This window comes from Marmota monax, unplaced genomic scaffold (assembly GCF_021218885.2).
Source record: "Marmota monax isolate L192 unplaced genomic scaffold, Marmota_monax_Labrador192_F-V1.1 WCK01_AAM20220418_F8-fsc00110, whole genome shotgun sequence".
Taxonomy (NCBI): Eukaryota; Metazoa; Chordata; class Mammalia; order Rodentia; family Sciuridae; genus Marmota; species Marmota monax.
Genome location: NW_026694633.1, coordinates 4,905,520 through 4,928,882, shown reverse-complemented (window position 1 = coordinate 4,928,882; position 23,363 = coordinate 4,905,520). Strand labels below are relative to the sequence as shown.

At 37.2% G+C, this 23,363-nt stretch overlaps 1 protein-coding gene across 5 annotated transcripts in view; it reads left to right on the top strand.

Moving 5' to 3' along the window:
- Pld1 (phospholipase D1) overlaps positions 1 to 23,363 on the top strand; it is a 213,554-nt gene that overhangs the window by 149,252 nt on the left and 40,939 nt on the right. For 4 of the 5 annotated variants that reach the window (XM_046422926.2, XM_058572275.1, XM_058572277.1 and 1 more), the window contains 4 exons: positions 2,692 to 2,802; positions 6,417 to 6,505; positions 19,992 to 20,105; positions 22,151 to 22,200. In XM_046422926.2, coding sequence (XP_046278882.1) covers positions 2,692 to 2,802; positions 6,417 to 6,505; positions 19,992 to 20,105; positions 22,151 to 22,200 — 364 coding nt within the window. The remainder of the gene's footprint in view (positions 1 to 2,691; positions 2,803 to 6,416; positions 6,506 to 19,991; positions 20,106 to 22,150; positions 22,201 to 23,363) is intronic. The other variant, XM_058572276.1, reaches the window with a different exon arrangement.

The following is a 23,363-nucleotide window of genomic DNA, read 5'->3' as shown; positions in this document are numbered from 1 at the left end:
GTGCCGTATACCATTATTAGCTTTTTGCATTAATTTTGCCATGTTTTCCTTCACAGCAGCTTTGGAAAGGAGGTGAGAAGGGTGAGAAAGGGAGAGAGAGGTCTCAATTGTACCTTAGAGGAAAGTAAGCTTCCATGACTTGAAATGACTTGTCCAAAGTTAAAGTGCAAAGCTATGACACAGATCTCAAGTCCCTGTCTTTCCAAAGCTGTGACACAGAACTCAAGTCCCTGTATTTCCAGTGTACACTGCAATTTTATACATAGTTTCCAGAGTTACATAGAATTAGACCAAAATGCATGTCCTAAGAATCTTCTCGTGGTAACCTACATTTTTCAGGCCTATCTCCTTAGCAACAAAATTCAACAATAATTTAAATGGACTAAGAACTAAAATTTCTATTTGTTCAATCTTTGTTATTTTAACTTGGTGAACAATAGCACAGTTCCCTGGAGATGATAAAAAAAAAATCCAGATATTTTCCCAGTCTGAATCATTTGAACTTAAATTTTCCTTGTGGGTTTTCTTCTGTGATATTTTACTATTCATGTTTGTGGTTAAATTGTCTAATTCATTGCATATGTTCATCTGACAAAATTAACTGAAATGGTTGGAGGAGAGAGATCTTGCTATAAATATCCCAACCTGGCTAAAGAAATAATATCATTGAGGATGGCACAATCAATGATTTTTAGCAAGTACAGTAGCCTTATAGATACAATTGCTAAGTTATTGATTAGATCAGAGATAGATAGATGATAGATCTATCTATCTATATATATATGTCTAAGATATGTCTGAGATATATATTATTAGTAAGAGCATATATATATATGTATATATATACATATATATATATATACATACATATATCTATCTATCAGACATAAGACTGATTATGTATTGGGTCACTTTGAATGTTCCTAATAAGTATGGGGTCATTCCTTTTATCTTTAAGTTAACCTTCTGAGAGATAATTTCAGCATCCCTTTCCAATCAGGAATAGCAAACCTATTTTTATAGTGAGTCTTCTGTAATGTCGTGCTGTTGTTTAAGAAAGTTAGTGAAGGCTGGGACTGTAGCTCAGTGGCAGAGCACTTGCTTCCCATGTGTGAGGCACTGGGTTTGATCTTAGCATCATATAAAAATAAACAAATAAAGGCATTCTGTTCATCTTTAACTACCAATTTTAAAAAAAGAGTCAGTGGGTATTTATTGAGTGCCAACCTACTGTATGCTAATGTCATACCTCAATACTAGTAAGAATGCTAAAGGGAAAATGACAGCCAATGTTGCTTAGTGTTGAGAAAGCTAGGGAAAGCTTCCACAACCCCTGTTCCCCGCTGCCATGCACAGCCACAGTGTGCTGGGCAGCGTCTCTGATGTGATCTCCACAGCTCACATGCATCCTCTAATGCTCTTATTAATAATAAGTCCATGCCACTTATTAAGGGCCAGACCTCCTGTCATACACTTCACAGTAATTCATTTAATTCTCTTTATAACCTTAGAAAGTAGCTACTCCATTTTATAGTACAGAAATTGCTAGTACTGTTCTGCATCAGTATATTTAAGCTATACTTAGGTCTGAGTTAGAAGTTCTTGTAATCCAGGTAGGAGCAGGTACATGTTCTAATAGAGGGATGCAGTGTGATTGATAAGAGAGAATCTGGTAAATCTTCGAAAGAGTAAATAGAACCAGATATGTGACTGGATATGGACTCTGAGGAGAGGGGGCATGCCAAAGAGCTCCAGAGGTCACTAACTTTAAAGACCGATCAAATGATGGCGTGCCCCCAGGCAGTGGGGTATTTGAGATGGGAAGCAGTTTAGGGGAAGTGGTCAGGAGTTCAGCTTTGATCTGACTAATCAAAGTGATGAAGTCAACTCCAAATTGATTGGTATAACCCACGGATGTGATGAAAGGGCAAAACAGTGTGGCATGGTGGTCAAGTCTAGGATTTAGAATGAAAACCTCTAGAGTCAGTGTTAGCACCTCCATGACCCTGTGTACTCTTATCCAAACCTGTTTTCTTACCTGTTACTGGGTTCCTATTATAATCAACAAAAGAAAATTTAGAGTTAAGGTGAGATACCAAAGGTTAGACAGCTAATGAAAAGCAGATTCCAGGTCATAAACCTAAATGAACTATCTTTTAAAATGTGTAATCTGATTGCTATCTATTCTGGGAGAAAGGAATAATCACATTCTTAAGTCAGAGCTAGTAAGACCCTATCATGTCATCCAAATCAGGACACTTTTGAGTAAAAGTGAGTGCTATTAATAAATACATTAAAAAGACAGGCATTCTAGTGCAATTGTGGAAGTCCAGGAAAGAAGTACAAATGATTACATTACTTGCAGCCACCAGAAGAGATACTTTTGAAATCCTGTTTGTAGAAACCACAGGTATGGTTTCCAATTTTGAATAAACGTAATTCTGGGTGGAAGAGGGTATATTCAGGATGTGTTTTCCAGCTGGGCTCCTTTGTATACAATGATCAGTCTCCTCTCATCTCTTCCTCAGCAATGTTCCTCACCCCACAACTACCCCTTGGCCCACATATGACACTCAAACCACTGTGATTATTCATTTGTTTAGAAGGAAAAGGGGTGACTTCATTGCATTAATACATCTGGTGTTGTCTCCGTTGTCTGATATTTGCTCATTGCTGATTGCTGCCTGGTAGTTGCTCCGCTCTGCTGCTGATTGGTCTGCTGGCATAAAGTACCATGAAGAGTCCATCCATGCTGCTTACATCTATGTGATAGAGAACAGCAAGCACTATATCTACATTGAAGTAAGTCCTGCTCATGTCACACATTGTGCGAAACTGTCTGCCCAGAAATGTCACTGAGACCACAGGTTCAGGACCTGCCATATTAATATGTGCTGTAGAACTGTGAAGAGTGCTGGAGAACTGCTAATTCCCATCACCTGAGTATTGATCTCCCCTGAAATTCACTCTGCATTGTCATTGACTCAAGCTTATAATGGGGGTCTCCCAAATCCATGTTATTAAAATGTGTCAACTCACTGTAATATTGTTCGCCAAAAATACCCCAACATGAATGTGTCAGTTTGGATTTGGCTTGGTTGGAGGGCTGAGATGTGAGGCATGTGCTATTTGAGGTCAGCACACATACAGAGAGACATAGTAGCTAAAGAGACCATGCAATGTCACTGGTTTGGGGATGTTGGACTATGGAGAGTACAGGGAAATGAACATGGAAAAAGAAGATGTGAGATTGTTAAAGGCAGGAACCACCTTCTTCAATCCTCTGTGAACTACCATTCATTAGAAAGGGTTTTCATTCCCAGAGTTTGTGTGCAGAGTATATGAGAAAATCTGGGAACACTGAGTTTAGTCTAGGAACTTTAATTGCACTTCAAAGTGAACATAAAAATAGTTCAGGGCACTTGGAAAACCCTGAGAAAATAAAAAGTCCCAATAATGGAAAAAATACATCAGAGTTCATCTCCCTTCCTTATTCTAACTTTTTTTCCCCATTGAATAAAATGGTGAAAGGGAGGTGGATGAACAGGAAAGAATCATTCTAGCTCTATTTTCTTTCTCCTTGAGTGCTTGCCTACTCCCTCTGCATACTGTGACAATTCATTAAAGACAAACAGCAAAGAATTGGAGCCTTATTTATTTTGCAGGCCTGGAGAAAGGAAAGGCTAATTTAAAATATTAGCAGGCTAAATGCAACATGATATCCTGACTGGGATCATGACATAAAGAACATTAGTGGGAAAATTAGTGAACTCTGTACAAAGTCTAGAGGATAGTAATGCCATTAGTACTATTGCCTTTGACAGTTGTACCATAGTAATTTAAGATGCTATAGCTGGCTCACTCTTTTTTAGTAGTTTTCATGTTGCCTTTTTTAAAACACTAGCATGGCATTAAATGGTGTCAGTAGTGTCATGTAGGTACACATGGTAATGCCATGTAGGTACCCATGATCTTGGACATGGGCCAGGTTGACACTCCTCTAGTCAAGGTAAGGTAGCATTCACTATATTCCTCCAAAAAGAAAAGAAGTAAACATTTTTTCATGTACTTATTGATTGATTGTATGTCCTCCTCTGAGAAGTGTCTGTTCAGGTCCTTGGCCCATTTGTTGATTGGGTTGTTTGTTCTCTTATTGTCTAATTTTTTGAGTTCTTTGTATACTCTGGATATTAGGGCTCTATCTGAAGTGTGAGGAGTAAAGATTTTGCAAATCAAAACCACCCTAAGATACCATCTCACTCCAGTTAGATTGGCAGCCATTATGAAGTCAAACAACAACAAGTGCTGGCGAGGATGTGGGGAAAAGGGTACACTTGTACATTGCTGGTGGGACTGCAAATTGGTGCAGCCAATTTGGAAAGCAGTATGGAGATTTCTTGGAAAGCTGGGAATGGAGCCACCATTTGACCCAGCTATTCCCCTTCTCGGTCTATTCCCTAAAGACCTAAAAAGAGCATGCTACAGGGACACTGCTACATCGATGTTCATAGCAGCACAATTCACAATAGCAAGACTGTGGAACCAACCTAGGTGCCCTTCAATAGATGAATGGATAAAAAAAATGTGGCATTTATACACAATGGAGTATTACTATGCATTAAAAAATGACAAAATCATAGAATTTACAGGGAAATGGATGGCATTAGAGCAGATTATGCTAAGTGAAACTAGCCAATCCCTAAAAAACAAATGCCAAAAGTCTTCTTTGATATAAGGAGAGTAACTAAGAACAGAGTAGGGTCAAAGAGCATGAGAAGAAGATTAACATTAAACAGGGATGAGAGGTGGGAGGGAAAGGGAGAGAGAAGGGAAATTGCATGGAAATGGAAGGAGACCCTCAGAGTTATACAAAAGTACATACAAGAGGAAGTGAGGGGAAAGGGAAAAATAATACAAGGGGGACAAATGAATGTCAGTAGAGGGGGCAGAGAGAGAAGAGGGGAGGGGAGGGGGGATAGTAGAGGATAGGAAAGGCAGCAGAACACAACAGACACTAGTATGGCAATATGTAAATCAATGGATGTGTAACTGATGTGATTCTGCAATCTGTATATGGGGTAAAAATGGGAGCTCATAACCCACTTGAATCAAATTGTGAAATATGATATATCAAGAACTATGTAATGTTTTGAACAGCCAACAATAAAAAATTTAAAAAAAAACAAACAAAAAAAAAAAAAAGAAAAGAAAAGAAGTAAAGGACATGACATGTGGCCAGTCTGTGTTCACAGCTGCAGAGGAATGCTAAACTCCTTTGTATTATGAATTAAGAAAACAAAAACATGGTTTAGTTACCATTGGGATTTCATTTGCTTAATGCCCTACAGCAAACCACAGTCTCAAATGAGTTCCTGCACAGTGTCTTCCTATAAGTTTTTCTTCTCCTGAGGCATTTTGCAGATTTGTGTACTTTAAGTGTAAACATTTGTGAGTCATAAAAATGATATTGCTACAAAACAGAGGGTAATCATATTTTGAGTTATTGCTTCTAAATCTTCATACCTCAAGATGATTAACAAATATTGCTTCAAGATGATTGTCCGTAGAAATTACAGTTGCATTATAAGAATCTGGATTCTATTTGAACACATAACATTTACATTTAATTTTTTGACATCCCCTTATGCAGCAACAAAATCTTTTCCACCATTATGATGATAGTGCCATAGCTGAGTTTCTAGTAATAGTTTTAAAGGATGTTTTATAGATGCATGAATACCAGAAGTACTCAGAGAACTATTTCTTTTTCCATTTTATTAGTGTATATATGTATGTGTATATATGTGTATATATTATATATGTATATACATACAACATACTAACAAAAGAGATTTGAAAATACTTAAAATAGATGTTCAGGGATAATCAGAGGACTCATCCTCCAAAAAAAAAGAGAGAGAGAAACAACATGAAAGTAAATTCAAGGAAATAATGGAGAAAGGTGTAGAGAATTAGATCTGTAGTCTACCTTGTTAAAAAAAAAAGTAAATTTAGTATGAGACAGGATGTGTATCAATATAGAATTTTTAATCATAAGCATTTATATAATATGTGAATCTGAAAAAAAAAACCCTAATTCTGGAATATTCTATGTTCTAAGAATGTAATTAAAAGTTTGAGGGTGAAGTAACAGTGCAGCCTGCCCCTTGAGGAGGGTGTTCTTAGTAATCAAGGACCTAGACTGTGCATGAGACCCGGAATCAGATGGTTGTGCTTTGATTCTGTGTCATTTACTTTCCCAATGTGATTCCAGTGGTCAGAACACAGCTGCTGTGTGACACACTTTTTTAAAAGTACAAATGTAATTTTTATTGACTACATTTTCCTTAGACTATATGTAAACTACTAAGAAAGGAATGCCTTCATGATGGCCCCATTTTTTTTTTTGCTCACAGAACCAATTTTTCATAAGCTGTGCTGATGACAAAGTAGTATTCAACAAAATAGGCGATGCAATCGCCCAGCGGATCCTGAAAGCGCACAGGTAATGTTTTGACTTTTATTTTGGGGAAGTTGTTGATGCAGATGTCCTTATTTCCTATGAACATGACTTTTCAAAGCCCATTTTTAAAGGGCTGTCATTTCCTGCTAGACTTGGAATGTGGTCCAGCCAGTGGTAGGTTGTTGTTTGCTTTAATCTGAGTCACTAAGAATTTTTGAGTCCATTTTGGTGGGACAAATAGGATGTCCAGTCATTTTTTCCTGGCCACACTCTTTCCCATGCATGAGATTTGTGGTTTGATTTATTTAATAGCAGACAGTGATCTATGTTCACTTATAAACAAAGCAAAATAAACATCTTTTGCCATGGATTATATTTAAATTCTTGTTCCCATCTGTCTTATGTCTTCAGCTCATGGGATTATTCCTTAAATAATAGTTTTATTGAGTTAGAATCCACATCCTAAGTAACCACCCACTTAAAAACTGTACAGTGTACCAATCTTTAGTATATTTCTAGAGTTGCACAACCATCACCTAATCAATTTTAGAATATTTTCATCATTCCAGGAAAAAAAATGCCTTTGGTAGTCATCGCTTGTTGCTTTCTTTCCTGAGCCCCCTTAAAATTCCCAAATCTACTTTTGTTTTTTGTAGATGTGCCAACATGAGCATTTCCTATAAATGGAATCATTTAATATATTGTCTTTTATGAGTGATTTCTTATAGCTCATCTATGTCATAACGTATCAGTGTTTTCATCTCTTTTTAATGCCAGCTACTATTCCATTATATGGATATACCACATTTTATTTGTCCATTTGGCTGCCATGAATAACATTGTTAGAGATGTTCTGTACTAGGCTTTTTCTTTTGCTTTGTTTTAGAGATTCACTGTGGTATGTACATATGTACATAGGCGAGTTCGGTCAGATTCATTCCAACATTTTTCACTTTTCCTGTCCCTCTTTCCTCCTTCTTCTACTCCACTCTCTCTTCTATTTTTTTATGGGATTCCCTTTCCCCCCTTTTCCTTTTGCTTCCCCCTCCCATCATTTTGGTCTCACTTCTGCATGTCAGAGACATCTTTAGTGGTTTTATGCAAACATGTTTTTGTTTCTCTAGGGGTAAAATTGCTGGGTCATAATGGTAACTCTCTGTTTGACATTTTAAGGAACTGGTAGACCTTCTTCCAAAGCAACTACACCATTTTACATTCCTACAGTGTATGAGCTTCAATTTCGCTATATCCTTGTGAATTCTTATTATCTCTCTTTCCATTTTAGTTATTCTAGTATGTATGAAATAGCATCCCAATGCAGTTTTAATTTGAATTTCTCTAATGATTAATGATGTTGAGCATCTTTTTGTGTGTTTATTGACCATATACGTATTACTCAGCTACCTTGCCCATTTTTATTGAGTTATTTGACTTTTTATTGTGGAATTGCCAGTTCTTTAAATATTCTAAATACAAGTCCAATATAGGATACATGATTTTCAAGTATTTTTTTCCCATTCCATGGGTTGTTTTTTTTTTTTTTTTTTACTTTCTTGATGATATTGTTTGAAACATAGACATTTTAATATTGACAAAGCCCAAGTTATCATTTTTTTTTTTTATTTTCTAAGAATGATCAGTGGGGTTGTGGCTCAGTAGCAGAGCACTTACCTTGCATATGTGAGGCACCGGGTTCAATCCTTAGTACCACATAAAAATAAATAAACAGGGGCCAGGGTTGTGGCTCAGGGGTAGAGCACTTGCCTAGCATGTGTGAGGCACTGGGTTTGATCCCTGGCACCACATAAAACTGAAAAAATAAAATAAAATAAAGGCATTGTGTCCATCTACAACTAAAAAGAAAATCAAACAAATAAATAAATAATCAAAATAAAGATATTATGTCCATGTAAAACTAAAAAATATTTTTAAAAAGAATAATCAGGATCGAGAAAATTTATGCCTCTTTTCTTCTTATAACTTTGTAGTTTTTAGCTTATATATCTTTGATTCATTTTGAATTATTTTGTGTATATGGTGTGAATTAGGGGTTCATCTTCATTCCTTTGCCTATGGATGTGGAGTTGTCCCAGCTTTACTTGTTGAAAAGATCTTGAATTGTCTTAGTATCTGAGAGTATTTCTTTATATGGCTGATTTTAGCTCTATGTAAAAGTAGCAGCCTAAGAAAGCAAAACCATTTGTTTCGTTAGTTTAAGTCATTGAATGCATCAGTGAAGAAATTAATTAAACATGTTATAAATTCATATGTATTTATACATATTTGGGGATCCAAACATTTTTTTTTTTACTTTTACTGTCATGTTGTACCTTGATAACTTTCTTTCACACATTATGTGATTATTTTTAGCTTAAAAATATAACTGTGACTCTCAACATTTTATATGATTTGTAGTTTATATTTCAGCATGATCTTGCTGAATCTTCACAAATAATCATGATAGTAGGTTATGTAGCCATTGCTGTTTTTCTTGTTGCTGCTCCCATTTTAAGAATTAAAAAACTGAGATTCAGGAGGTTGTATGACTTGTCTAGGCCACTAACAGCCTTAGGCAAAACCAGCTTTGAGCCCACCCTCGCACTTTTTTGACCCAGTGACTCCCCAACGCCATGTAACCCTAATTCGTAAGCGGTTAGGTATTTACCTAGGCAAGTGGATCAGTCCTCTGGGTTTTTTTCCCCACTTTGACCACTCATTAGATGCAGGCTGACCCCAAGGGGACAATCTTGAGTGAGGCAGGTCCCTTTGGCCTAAGGAGGGCAACAGCTGGAGAAAGTCAGAGGCCAACCTCTTAGCAGCTGAGTGGTTGGATGGGTGGATCCTACCGTGAGGAGCAACTATATATAGTACCACATATATATATATAGTTATAGTTATACCATATATATATATATATAGGCAGCAACTATAGTATCCACCCCATACTACAGGGTGCATAGTGGATCTCACCCTTGATTGCACATCGAAATCACCTTTGGACCTTTACAAAATTACAAAGAGCTAGACTCAACTCTAAGCTCACTGGACCAGAATTTCCAGGAAGAGGGGTGCAGTCACCTGAATTTTATAATGCTCCAAAGATGACTGCAGGGCACAACTACTACGATTGTTTTGTCTCATCTAGGATAGCAGACACAGCTATGAATATCAATGGTGGCCTGTGTTTTAAAGGTAACCTTTATGCCTTGCCTTCTCATGTGCTTTTAAAAGAGATTCCTCCTAGGATCTGTTTCTGAAATGACTTAAAAACAACCTTGTTTATAGTTAAACATACATGTACATCCAGAGATTTCTTGCATTCCTTGCCAGTCTTCCAATTTTATGGGGTGATTTATGTTTAATTTACAAATTTGCATTATTTTTCTATCGACTCTTGCATTTTGTTGATGCAGGTGCATCTGCTTTATTTATGAAGCACGTTTGGTAAAGAAAAAAATGTTAGGAAATTAGAGTTAGTCACAGACATACATTAAGCTGACAAATGAGTTCATTGAGCTGAGCAGCACATCATGAATTTTGGAACTGTAATCAGCTATGTAATCAGCTAATAAGTAGAGAAAGATGCACTTGAGTTATTATTATTTCCCTATAAGTGTGTGGTATAATGAGAACCTGTAAGATTTGTTTTTAAGGGTTTGGGAGCCTGAAAAAATATTTTTCTTTGCCATATTAATTTGTCTCTAAAAATCTGGACTTCTTCTAAAATCATAAAATGCTAGCATTTCAGGGTGGGAAGGAACTTTAAAATATTTTCTAATCCCAAGAGCTGCTCCTGAAAGAAAAAAATTCTGTGATGAAAGAGTATGGTAAGTTGTAGATGATATCTCATGCTTGGAGGTTCACAGGGCACATTAAAGACTGGCAACTTCAAACTTTCCTTGTAGAAAATTGGATATGAGCGCATCCTATTTCAAATTAGCTGTATGTTATCAAGCTCTGATTTCTCAACAGTCTCACTTTCTGTAACAATTTCAAACTGGCACAAGTCTTACACATGCAGATTTTCAACGGACACACACAGACACCATGAAAACACATTTTCTCCTTTTCTCTTCATTTTCACAGTATTGTTCCTCTTCTGTGGTAATTGCCACTGTAAAACATTTTTTCACTTAATAACTTGAATGCTGTGAGCTTGTAATTCTTAGGCAAAGTCAAAGCCGAGTTTTAAAGCTCATCCTGCTGGCTACCTGCAGTGGGGCATCTCCTTTTCACTAATTAGGGGTCTGGACATGTCATCTCCAAGCTTACCCCCTCTTCTCTCATAGAGTTCTCTGCTCTTCTGAGACTCAGAAATTCCCTGCCAAAGTCACATTCTTAGCAACAAGTATAATTTTGGCTGTTGAAAAAGAAGAATCCACATAGCAGACAGAAGGAAATGACAGTCAGCAGTCAGCCAGGCCTGACCAAGGAATGCAGATCCTCTTCCAGGTCCCTCCCTCCGGAATCTTATGTTGCCAAATCCCTCAACTGGTCTGAGTCTTTCTTTTTCTGCCAGTGTTGGAACCTAGACTCACACCAGTTCCCTTAAGCAATTTTTTCACTCCCCTCACTTCCTTCTGGTTCCTTCTTGATAGCCATAATTCTTTATAGAAACTGGTTTTTACAAAGCCTCCCTGTTCTGATCCATGACCCAGAGTTTGAACTAAGAGCATCAGGGAAATCACTACAGAAAACATGTCTGATCAAATAAGGAAAAGAGTCTTAGAGTCGAGACCAGCTCCCCATCCACTTCAAATCCATCTTAGACAGCTCAAATGAGACTGGAAGTCAGGAAGGGGAAATCTAACCCATTATCTAAAATCAACTGTTTCATCCTCTGTTTGAATAAGTCAAAAGACAGAACAGGGCCAACTGATCCAGATAGAAACATTTTAAAACACTGTGTGCCATGAACAAATGGCTTCTAAGGATAATCTCAGATCTTTACTTATAGAAACTTGACACGCATCATTTTTCTGCCCTGGTAGAAAGTCAGGAAGTGTGACAGAATATTTCATATTGTGATCACCAAAAATTTGACATATACAATGAAATTAGGCACTTGACTTAATGTCTCTGTGTTTTTATAGTAAATTGCATTTAAAAAAACACTATTAAGCTCTATGAAAAATATTTAGTTGTTAAAATTGCTCAAATCCCGCCATGGTTCTTGTAACTGTGAAAGAGCTACGGTTTGCCCATAAGTAGGTAGTCTGAGGAATACCCTCTAAGAAATCTAAAATTATTGGGGTGTCACATATTTGGAGACCTAGGTTCTCTCCAACTCTGTTATCCACAGATATGTGACATTTTGAGTGTATCTGGTTGTTTTTCAAACACTCTGTTTCTTCACCAACAAAGAGAATGATAAAAAAAAATCATACATATGAACATACGTGAAAGTAGTTTGTAAATTGTTAAGTATCAAATGTAAGAAATTATTATAATTCCAGGACATTTATCATCTGGAAATATGTTTTGCACTGCTGATGCAAACAAAGATAAGCAACATTTGAATCAGAATTAATAATTAGGCTAGAAACAGAAATATTTTAATTAAAGAGATCTTTAATTATTATTTGTTTTAAATCCTTGAGTGGATATGCAGAATAATAAAACCTTGCTTTGGTTTCTTACCTCTGGCTCTTGTGCAGGTGTAGGAACGTGATTGACACTTGTGGTGCTGGGGATGTAACCCAGGGCCTTGTGCATTCTGGGCAAGCTCTCTACCACTGAGTGACATCCCACTTCTGTTGAGATGTGTCCTGTCTGAAATTATAGCAGATCATTCCTCAGAGTCCATTTTTGGATTTCCCCATCATTGATTTGATAACACACTCCCCAAAATTATAAGGTAAAAGGTATTCTGAAGCATGAGTTCACTTTTGTTTTAATGTTAGACACTATATACTTTGTTGTTCTTGGAAGCTTCCTAATTGTAATCACTGGTTGTTAATTAAATAGAAATGTTACCAAATTGTTTTTGAGTCTTTCCATATAATAGGTGCTTGACATGTCTTGCTTCATCTAATCTTGAATGAAGATTGGATGCAGAATTATCCCCATTCTACAGATGAGGCAGCTGAGGCCAGGTGAGGTTTGTTAACCTCCCCCAAGTCATATGGCTATGGAATGGGAACAGCTAGCTGCAAACTAGATCTTCAGTTTATACTTTTCACCTGTAAATTTAAAAACAAATTTAAAAAAAAAACTTCTTTCCTGTCAAGGAACATAGAAATTCTCTAATGTTAAGCTTCCCAGAAATCTATGAGAGAGAGATTTTATCTCAATATTTTAAAATCAGATCAGTGTTTTATTTTTTAAAGTAATTGCTTGATAGATTTTTTTTAAAATCTCTTAGGTTTAAAGAACATCTATATCCTATAATTTCCACATCCTATAATTTTGTACCAAACTGAAAAGACATGTTGGGCATGTTACAGAAGCACTATCTTAAAGAAATTTAAAATGCAGTTATTATCAAAAGAATTAAAAAACATTTTAACTATACTAGTTGCTAGCTTCACATTTTTTTCTTGTGAGATATCTTTTAAGCTCTGATAACATTCCTAAAGAGGTTACATTGGGGCACAGATGACAACAGATCATGACAGGAGAACTTTTGATTTAGATCACTTAGTGTTTTTATTCTATTCCAAAAATTATACAAATGATCATTTCAGCAGATAGAAAGATGAAAAAAAAAATTAGCACAGGACAGGGGCCAGCAATAATTCTGAGCTGAGCACATACTCTGGCAGAGAAAGAAAGGCAGAAACTCTTTAAAAAGAGAGAGGAGAGAATGAAAACTGCTGGGCCAAACTGGGTTTAATAAAAGGTTTTGTGGAATCTTAGTTGAGGGCCGCTAGGGATATGTCTGCCAAAGGCTATCAAGTCCAAGGTGAAGCCTAAGTCAAACATGCTGGACTAACCCAGCATCCCCCAACATTCTTACACTCTAAAGCTTGCCATTTTCAAAAGACAAACAGTGAAAAAAAATGTCTGTGCACAACATACCATACATCATAGTCGATAAAGTCACACATTTAATAGGTAAAGTCAGTGCTAAATGAGGCCAGCATTTCTAGTGGTCTAGCAATGGTTTTAGCCAACTCCCTCAAGTACAGATGAGAACACTGAAACCCAGAAAGATTTACTGCATTTTAAAAGATTTGCCAATCACAAAATCAAAGGGTTATGTCCCAAACCACTGATGCAAGTCCAACATAACTGATACCACCATGATATAAAGTTCTCCCAAGAGAAAAACGCCAACCACAGTTTTTTCTGGTTTCTGAAGGCGTTCATTGCTGCAATGTCTACGACAATGAGAGAATTCACAGCGGCTCTTGAGTCTAAGTAATGAAATATGACCTATAAATCTTTCTCAAAAAAAAAAAAAAAAACCAAAAACGCATCTCGCCACTATAGAGACACATTGAGCTCCCTTGGGGTTTTCTTGCAGATCCTGAGACTTGATTGTGAGTGGATTCAGCTTCTCCTCACTGCTATTCATCCTGCACAGGGATGTGGGGGTGAGGGGTGGAGGAGGAGGTGGTTTGACAGGAGACACCAAGAAAGGGATGTAGAGGCCTGTCACCACGGTGACCCATCTACATGGAGAATTGTTTCTCTGCTTTTAAAGGTGCAAGCAGAGAATCAGCAATCACAAGACTTAGAAAATATTAACTTTAAAACGTCTACACAATAACCACCCTCAAAAAAATCACTTTGTCTGTTTTCTTTTTTGTCCTTATTGATGTATATATATATGTGTATATATATATATATATATATATATATATATATATATATATATATATTTCCATTTTCTGTTGAATCACCTCTTTTTTTTTTTTTGTCCCTATAACTTACATGAATTTCTAGCTCAGGCCCTATTTCCACACAATAAGAGGAAATTTCCTTTAGGCATTCTTGATAAAAGTGGCCAGATTCAGTGATTTCTCATTATCTCTGCTCTGCATTCTGTCAGTGAGGGTGCTGCCGCTGCCTCCCCACCTCCCCCGCCCCCATCCTTGGTGTAGATGCTAAGGAGCTGTGGATCTCCAGGAAGGGACTTTCAGATCTTAGCACTGATATCTCAGATTTATTCTGGCATCTGCTTAATGTCACTCAAGGACTTCTGCCTTCTCCTTTCAGAGCTGCCTTTGTGCCCCATCTCCTGTAGGCTGCCAAATCACATGAGCTGGTGGGCTGTGCTCTTGATTTTGTTTGGGCTTCACCTGGAAGAAAGGCTTAGCTTCTCCTGGTTCTCATATCCTCAGGGAATGGGGTTCTGTTTTCCTGGAACTCTGCCTAAGGTGATAGGATAGAATCTCTACACTATCTCACCCTTTACCTTTTTTCCCTGCAGCTTCAGCTCAGAGAATCTCTTGCTACTTGGCAAAGTCTAGGAGGTTGACGTTTTTGTGGCTTGGTTCCTTGATGAGGGTGCCACCCTAGAAGCAATGCCTGCTTCAGAGCTCCAGGCCCAGAACTGGGAAGTTAACACACCTGAGGGAAATCGTTCATGGTATTAGCTGCCACGTTTGCATTGTCTTATCATTGTAACTTTGCATGAGGGCCATTGTTAACACAGCTCAGAAGTATTTTGCTACTGATCCATCATCATGGTCATCTTTTAAAAAATTTATTTTTAGTTATAGATGGACACAATACCTTTATTTTATTTATTTGTTTTTATGTGGTGCTGAGGATCAAAACCAGTGCCTCACACATGCTAGGTAAGTGCTCTACCACTGAGCCACAACCCCAGCCCTCGTGGTCATTTTTAGTGACTGCAAGATGATCATTCCAGTGAGTGGCTATATCATAGTTAATCATCTGTTATTGAACATTTATTTCCAATTTTTAGCTCCTAACTTGTAACCATGAGAACTAGTGAATTTCTAAAGAAAGACATATTTTAACAAGAAGCCTCAGAGTACAATTTTATAAAATTGTTCTAAACTCAAGTGGATGAAGCAGTTGCCCGCCTGGTGCATAGTTACTCGTGGCTTATTGCCCACCGGCTCTTGACTTGCTTTTAGGATCATAAACACTTTTGCACATTAGGGGCTGGGGTCCTGAGCCTAAGCAGAGCGCTGTTGTTTGCATAATCCCAGTGCCATGAGGATGCAGTGTTTCAGGAGACTAGCAGCTGCAACTCTGTGGATGGGATCAGGGAGGCAAACTGGACATAGTGCCACACAGAAAGTCCTCTTTTCTGGCTTTCCTTCAACCACAGGTTTATGGTTTGAAATTCCAGAGCTCTATTTTTTTTTTTTTTTTTTTTGACAACAATGAAAATCTAGTTTCTGCTGGTTAGTTTAACCCATTTTGTCATATCATTCCAGAAGTGGAATGCCTATAAAAAATGTAGTATATAATGAATAATTATAAGAATACAATTATGATATAATTAACAGAATTATGACATTAATTAATATAATTATAATTTTAATTAATGTTAATGTGATACTAAAAAAGCTCTAGATTATGATTTCCAACCTATTTTAATGCACCTCTGCAATTTTGCTGAAATATTTCTGGAATTAAAAACCTCGGACTTGGTGGATTAAAATTTTTATCTGTTAGCCAGGCACCGGGGTACATGCCTGTAATCCCAGCAATTCAGAAGGCTGAGGCAGGAAGATCACAAGTTCCAAACCAGCCTCAGCAACTTAACTAGGCCCTAGGTAACTTAGAAAGACCCTGTCTCAAAATAAAAAAATTAAAAAGCGCTGGAAATGTGTCTCAGTGGTTAAGCACTTTGGGCTCAATCCGCAGTACCAAAAAATGGGGGGCGGGGATTACAAATAACTGTATTATAAACAGCAAAGGACTTGATATGATCTGAAGCTAAACAAGTCCTAAAAATAAGAAAATGTGAATATTCTGATTCTTATGAATGACAGTTTGCAAGAATGTTTTATAGAATTTTATAGGACATAGTTAACATTCTACATATGAGAGCTCCATTTTTCATGACATTTTTGTTTTTAAAAGACACAAGGATAAAGTGAAACTGTCTTACAAACACCTTCACAAAGATCAAGTACCACTTCTAGGATTTTTCCAATAAGCCTGAAAAATTACTTATATGAGTCAGTATATATATATATATATATATATATATATATATATATATATATATATATCAAAGCAGTTATTTCAAATGGCAAAAGAATTAGAAATAATTTAAATGTCTATCAATAGAGGAGTGGCTTATATATTAAGGTACAGATATACGATAGCATACTATGTCCTATTAAAAACTATGTTCTGATGTGGAAGGAGTTCCCAACACATTTTTAAGTAATAAAAATAACTTTCAGAAAAGCATTTATAATATTCTAACATTAGTGTGAAAGGAAAGAATATATATAGTAAATTTATACACTATTTGTAAATGAGTATGGAGGAAATTGGAATTGCCCTCAGGGAGGGGAAACAGGGGCTTATGTATTATATTAAACAGGGCTGGGGACATAGGAATGAAAGAGTATTTTTTTTTCACTATATCTTAAATTTTGTCCTATGAGTATATGTTTCTCATTGGAAAGTGTCATTTATTTGGAGGTTCCTCAAAGGCTAAGCATAATGTAACCAAATGAACCAACATTCATAAATATATACCGAAAAGAACTGAAAACCAGGACTCAGATACTGTACGCCAATATTGATAACAGCATTACTCACAATAGCTGGAAGGTAGAAATTACCCAAGTTCCCATCAACAGGGGAGCGTGCTACATAGCATGGAATGTTACTCAAACATGAAAAGGAAAAATATTGTGACACATGCTGCATCATGGGTGAGGCATGAGAATGTTCTCTTGAGTTAAATTAGTTAGACACAAAAGGGTAAGTACAACTGCGCTTATATGCAAAATCTGGAATGGGCAAATTCATAAAGACAGAAAGTAATTCAAGGTTACCAGGGGCTGTGGGGAGGGAAAGTGGGGGAATTATCATCTAATAGTTACAGAGTTTCTGTTTGGGATGATGGAAATGTTTTGGAAATGGTTGTGATGGCTTTACAACGTTGCAAAAGCAATGAATGGTGCTTGGAAATTAATGGTACACTGATAAAGTGGTTAAAATGGCAAATTCTGTGTTATAGGTTACCACAATAAAATATTCAAATGCAATGCAATTTAAAGAAAAAAGTCCCAAGGAGCTTAACCTCTTTCCCCCCAGAGGCTTCCCTAGAACCACACATTCTTCCAACCTGACCCAATCCTCCCAAGGCCAAGATAACTGAGTGCATGCTGAAGTCAAGGGTGCTGCGCTAGGCACTGCCTGGAGTAGAAAGCCAGGTGCACATTCTTCTGTGCTTCAAAGAAGCTTGTCCCACAGCCTGGGCAGCAGTGCATGTCTCGAATAGGTGAAGCAGAAAGGGTACTGAATCAACTTCTTGACCTTGTGCTGTGGGAGCACAGAAGCCAGAGTAACCCAATGTGACTGAAGATCCAGGTGGCTTGACAGAGAGAGTAGTCTCTCAGGTGGCCTTGAAGAAGTGGGGTTCATTGGAGGCAGATTACTGATGAACCTGCCTCATCAGTAGGGAGGTGCCTCTCTGAGCAAAGGACCGTAGCCTCCCATCACTGGTGTGAGGTGTGTATGGAAGGATGATTCTGGAAAAGCAGCTAAAGTCAAATGGTGTCAATTCTTAAATGCCCAATTGAGTTCATCTGACCTTAAGTGCTGGCTGCAGGAAAAGAGCTTGGGTGTTCTTTGTGTTGTTTTTCACTGTCCTTTTGCCAGTTAGGGATGTGTGCTTTTTATCCTTATCAAGCAGAGAACTTGGACAGTTTACGTTTTATTTCAATGTTTTCTTTGCAACTCAAACTGTGTTTGCCATCTAGTGATTAATCCATGCCACTGCAACAACCTACTTAAAATTCCTTGTTTCTCAACCCTGCAGCCAAGCTCCCAGGCCTCCAAATTCCATTCTGTTGACAGTCACTTCTGCCCTAATGCCTACCTCAGCATTCAGAGACAGCACCGTGAAATCGCAACCCTCAGAGTAGCAATAATATTCACATGAAAGAAAACTTTAGTTGTTCAGAAGAAAATGAGCTTTAGAAATTGTGTATTATGAAAAGTTTAAATAGGATCAGACTTGAACTGTATTCAACACCTCTGGGTGAACAAGATTCATGGAGCACAAGAGATACCACCTTCATTTCTGGAGTTTCTGCTCTTATATAGCTTCCAAAGGGAGACAAGGACTTAACAGTTTGGGGTTCCAAATAAGTGGTACCTATTAGAATGTAACTTTCCAAATTTCTGAATTTCTGGATGCATGTCAAAACAGCCACATTTTCTTCTTCTATTGTCATTAAGTAGATTCCTTTTCCTTCAAAAGGTGTCATTAATCATTTGATAGAATGAGCCAAAAATGTTGTGTTTCATGTGCAGAGAACTTAAAAGTAAACATTAGTCACTCCAGAGTCTTAAAGAGCCCACAATAACATTTTGCAACGGAACTTTAGAGTTCCTTCACAATGAGGACTTCTACATTGGAAGATATACTGAATCTAGTGTGTCTTTTGCCCCTGAGATCTGGGTTGTGGGAATTCAGTTAATTGGCAAATGGATATCTACTATTTTCTAGGCTCTGAGCTAAGTACTATGGATGCTATGGATGTAATGTTATACACATGTACACTGTGATAACACCTTTTTCTAAACTTGGTTATAACCCACTCCCCACACCCCACTTCTAGGAGATGGAAGGAAATCCTTTTTTCTTCCTTTTCTTTCTTTCTTTCTCTCTCTCTCTCTTTTTTTTTTTTTTTTTTTTTTTGCTAAAGGAAAAAGTTTTCTTGCTTTGTTAGTAAAGGAGAAACACAGAGGACTACTGTCCCAGAGTCTATGATTCTACCCATCAAGGATAACAGGGGTTTTTTTGCTTTTGTTGTTGTGCTTATTTTTTGGTACCAGGGATTGAACCCAGGGAGCTTACCCACTGAGCCACATCCCCAGCCCATTTTTATATTTTATTTACAGACAGGGTCTTGCTGAATTGCTTAGGGTCTGGCTAAATTGATGAGGCTGGCTTTGAACTCTTAATCCTCCTGGCTCAGCCTCCCAAACCGCTGGGATTACTGGAATGCACTACCACACCCAGCTAGCAGGGGATTTTAAAAGAGGTGATTCAAAGGCTACATTCTAGGTGTTTGCTTATCCAGAGTTGAAATTCACTTGCTAATTTGGGAGATAGTCATTTCTGAGATGTTCTGATGTCAAGCAAATCTTTCTTACACTAAATTTTGTCTTACAAAGGATTGTGCTGTATAGAGCAAGGGATAGTTCTCACCTTACTGCCAAATTCAGCTTGTTGTTCAGGTTACAGATTAGTCACCTGGATGTAGCTTCTCTTCTCCAATCCAACAGCACCCCCAAGCCCTGAAATGTGTAGATTGGTTTTGGGAAACCATTCACTCAGTCTCTTAAAAAAAATATGAACTGCTTGGCTGTCATTTTCAACTGTACTTCTGTTCATCTGATTTTGCAGGGAAGGCCAGAGATACCGAGTGTATGTGGTGATACCTCTTCTGCCAGGGTTTGAAGGAGACATTTCAACGGGTGGAGGAAATGCTCTTCAGGCAATAATGCACTTCAACTACAGGTGCCCGAATTCTCAGTAGTCTGTTTAGAGCTTTCAGTCACTTCGCACATGGGTGCTGGTGCCGGGGTGCTAGTGATGGCAGTGTTCTTCACATTGAACAAAGGGACACTATTTTACTTTCAAATCTTAGCCTGTTGATAAAATTCAAATGCAGCCTAAAATTGTACATGGTGGGCTTAGGATATAAAGTAAGTATAAAAGAACTAAAATATTAGTCCTTTTTCATATTTATCGCTTCTCATATATGTGTGATAGTATATATTTCATATATATAATGTTGTTAAAAATTATCTTCAAGCCATATTTTTTCAGTAGTAGAGAAAAAACCATAAAATTAAATACCTAAAATGATATGAGTATGATTAGAGTGTATTTGGTTGTGTAGCATGTCTCCCAGGAAACTTGGTAATAATAATCTCTTAGAAAATGGAAATTCCTATCTTAAAGATTTTTAATTCTATTTCCTCCATCTACCACATCTCTGCTAAAATTCTACAGAAAGTGGTGACTCCTACACTTGGTATTTTGAAAGTCCAGTTTCCATATTCACTCTAAGAGGGACATTTGGGTTCCCCGGAGTCTTTAGACTTGCCAGCAGAACATTGTAAGATGATTGGGAAGTGCCCAGGGGTGGGCAGCATAGAAGGTGATAGAGAGTAGCCCCAAGCTTCGCCTTGGGTCACATAACTGGGAAAGAGATTGGAAACCAAGAGGTGAGTGCGTGGACAGGCCTGGATATGAATATGGCTCCTGAGTATGAGCTTGGACCTGATACACAAGAGTCCCACACAGGATGGATCACCCTGGTGATAAGTCACAACAAAGACTAGAACCTGGGTATTTTCTTTAAATAGTTCTTGTTTTTTCAAACCACCTTTAGTTTCTCTCCTTTCTAGTTTAACCTTTTAGAGAGTTGGAAGGGGCAAATAAGATCTCACACTTTGTAATCCAAGAAGTGGATTTGTAAATACAAGAAGTGCTCAAAGTGTAGGTCAAATTGCTCTGCACGTACAATCTGAATGCACTGGAGTTTTCAGCCATTGTGTCTATCTCCCAGGGTCATAAGTAAGGATCTGTTTCCCCTGGGGTAATTTTTCCTAGTTACAGTATGAGAGAACTTGAACTGTATTGGTCTATATACTCGGATTGAAGATTTGCCATTTCTAATGTTATCTGATTTAGAGCATGACACATAAAGCTTTTCAAGTATTTAAGTCACTGACATAATGTTTAATTGGATTTCATCTGCTTCATTTGCCATTCTAATATTATTTTTGGAATATTGTCAGCTGTAATTATTTCCTATGACTGTTTTCTTGAGTTTGAACCAGCTGAATGGAATACATGTTTGGCTCTTGTTCAGAACCCAAACTATAACCTTTTATTATGCAAAAACATCTCTATTTGCTGGCATCATCTTTCATAATATCAGCGTTTCCCAGGCATAACTGTATTTTTAATTACTTTCATAGAGCAAGCAGATGGAGCATAGAATTTTTTTTCAGTCTGTATTATTCATCAACTGTTATCAGAGTCTTGAGAAACAAAATCATAAGCAGAGTCAGTTAAGTCTGGTTTTGTTTTTACGTTTAAGGGCTTTTGTGGAGTTTATGGAGACAATGTAATGTAATAGTTTGCTGAATTCCTAAATCACTCTGCCAATGGTTCGAACTTTTCACCTTGGAAAGCAATGTGATACTTTTCAGTATTCTTATCTATTGAGGCATGCTAGATTTATCTTTTCTGTCACCAAAATTTAGAAGAGGAAAAGTTCATTTATAACTCATCTTTTTAAAAATAGCTTCTCTTTGTGAAATCTAACTTTAATTTTATAACTCTTCCATTTATCCACCTCAAAGCTGCTTTGTCCAATTAGTTACATTACAAAAGCGATGTTCACCTGTGTTTAGCTTTAAAACATGTAGGCACCTTCTCATTAGAAGCACTTGTTCTGTTTGTACTTGGATTGGGATTATACCCACACATACTGCAGTCGAAATTGGTTGTTTTGAAACCTCCATAATTATTTCTTTGCATACTTTCAGAACCATGTGCAGAGGAGAAAATTCCATCCTTGGACAGTTAAAAACAGAGCGTAAGTAACTGCTTTTCTTTTCCCTCCAGGATTGTTTTTATGAAGCATGAAACTATCTGTAATATTAAGTGTGAAGATGAATTATCAGTAATCACAAATGCTTTCACCGAGTTTTTAGAATTCTACTCACAAAAATTTCTCTACAAAATGATCAGCTGAGGTCAATTATTTATTTTTTTTAACCCGCCCAAACCAATGTTTCAATACAGATGCTTGAGATGCATAGGTAATAAAAAATGAGAATGTCCATATAATTTTATTTATTTATAGTAATTTTGCCTTAACAATATCTGAAATTTGTAAGGCACTTCTCAAAGACCATACATGTGTATTCTCTGCTCATTGTCTACCTCAGTCTTAGAAAGAAAGGACAGGGGTCACTCCTGCTTCAAAATTGAGGAAATAGATGCTCTAAGGTTAAGACATATTTACTGCATCTTATGTATGCAGTAGAAGTCTCAGGGTTCTCACAACATATTCTTGAATTTAGCAAAGAAAGCCTGCTTTTGAAAAGCATATTTTCAGATGTCTTCTTTTTAAAAGTTTTTGCTTGTTCTTTTTAGTTATACATGCATTAGAATGTATTTTGACATACATACATGCAGTATAACTTCACATTTTTGTGGTCGTACATGATGTGGAATTTCCCTGGCTGTGTATTCATATATAAACAGAGGAAAGTTATGTCCTATTCATTCTACTGACTTTCTCATTTCCATCCACTCTCCCTTTCCTCCAATCCCCCCCCCCACCCCGTCCAATCTGGTGAACCTGCACTCTCCTCCTCCTGTTGTGAGTTAGTATCTGCATATCAGAGTAAACATTCAGCCTTTGATTTTTTGAGATTGTCTTATTTCACTTAGCATGATAGTCTCCAGTTACATCCATTTACTGGCAAATGCCATAATTTCATTCTTCTTATGGCTGACTAATATTCGATTGTGTATATGTACCACATTTTCTTTATCCATTCATCTGTTGAAGGGCACCTAGATTGGTTCCATAGCTTAGCTATTGTGAATTGAGCTACTTTAAACATTGATGTGGCCACATCACTGTAATATGCTGTTTTTAAGTCCTCTGGGAATATGCCAAGGAGTGGGTAAACTGGGTCAAATGGTAGTTCCATTCCAAGCTTTCTGAGGAATTCAGATGTCTTCTTA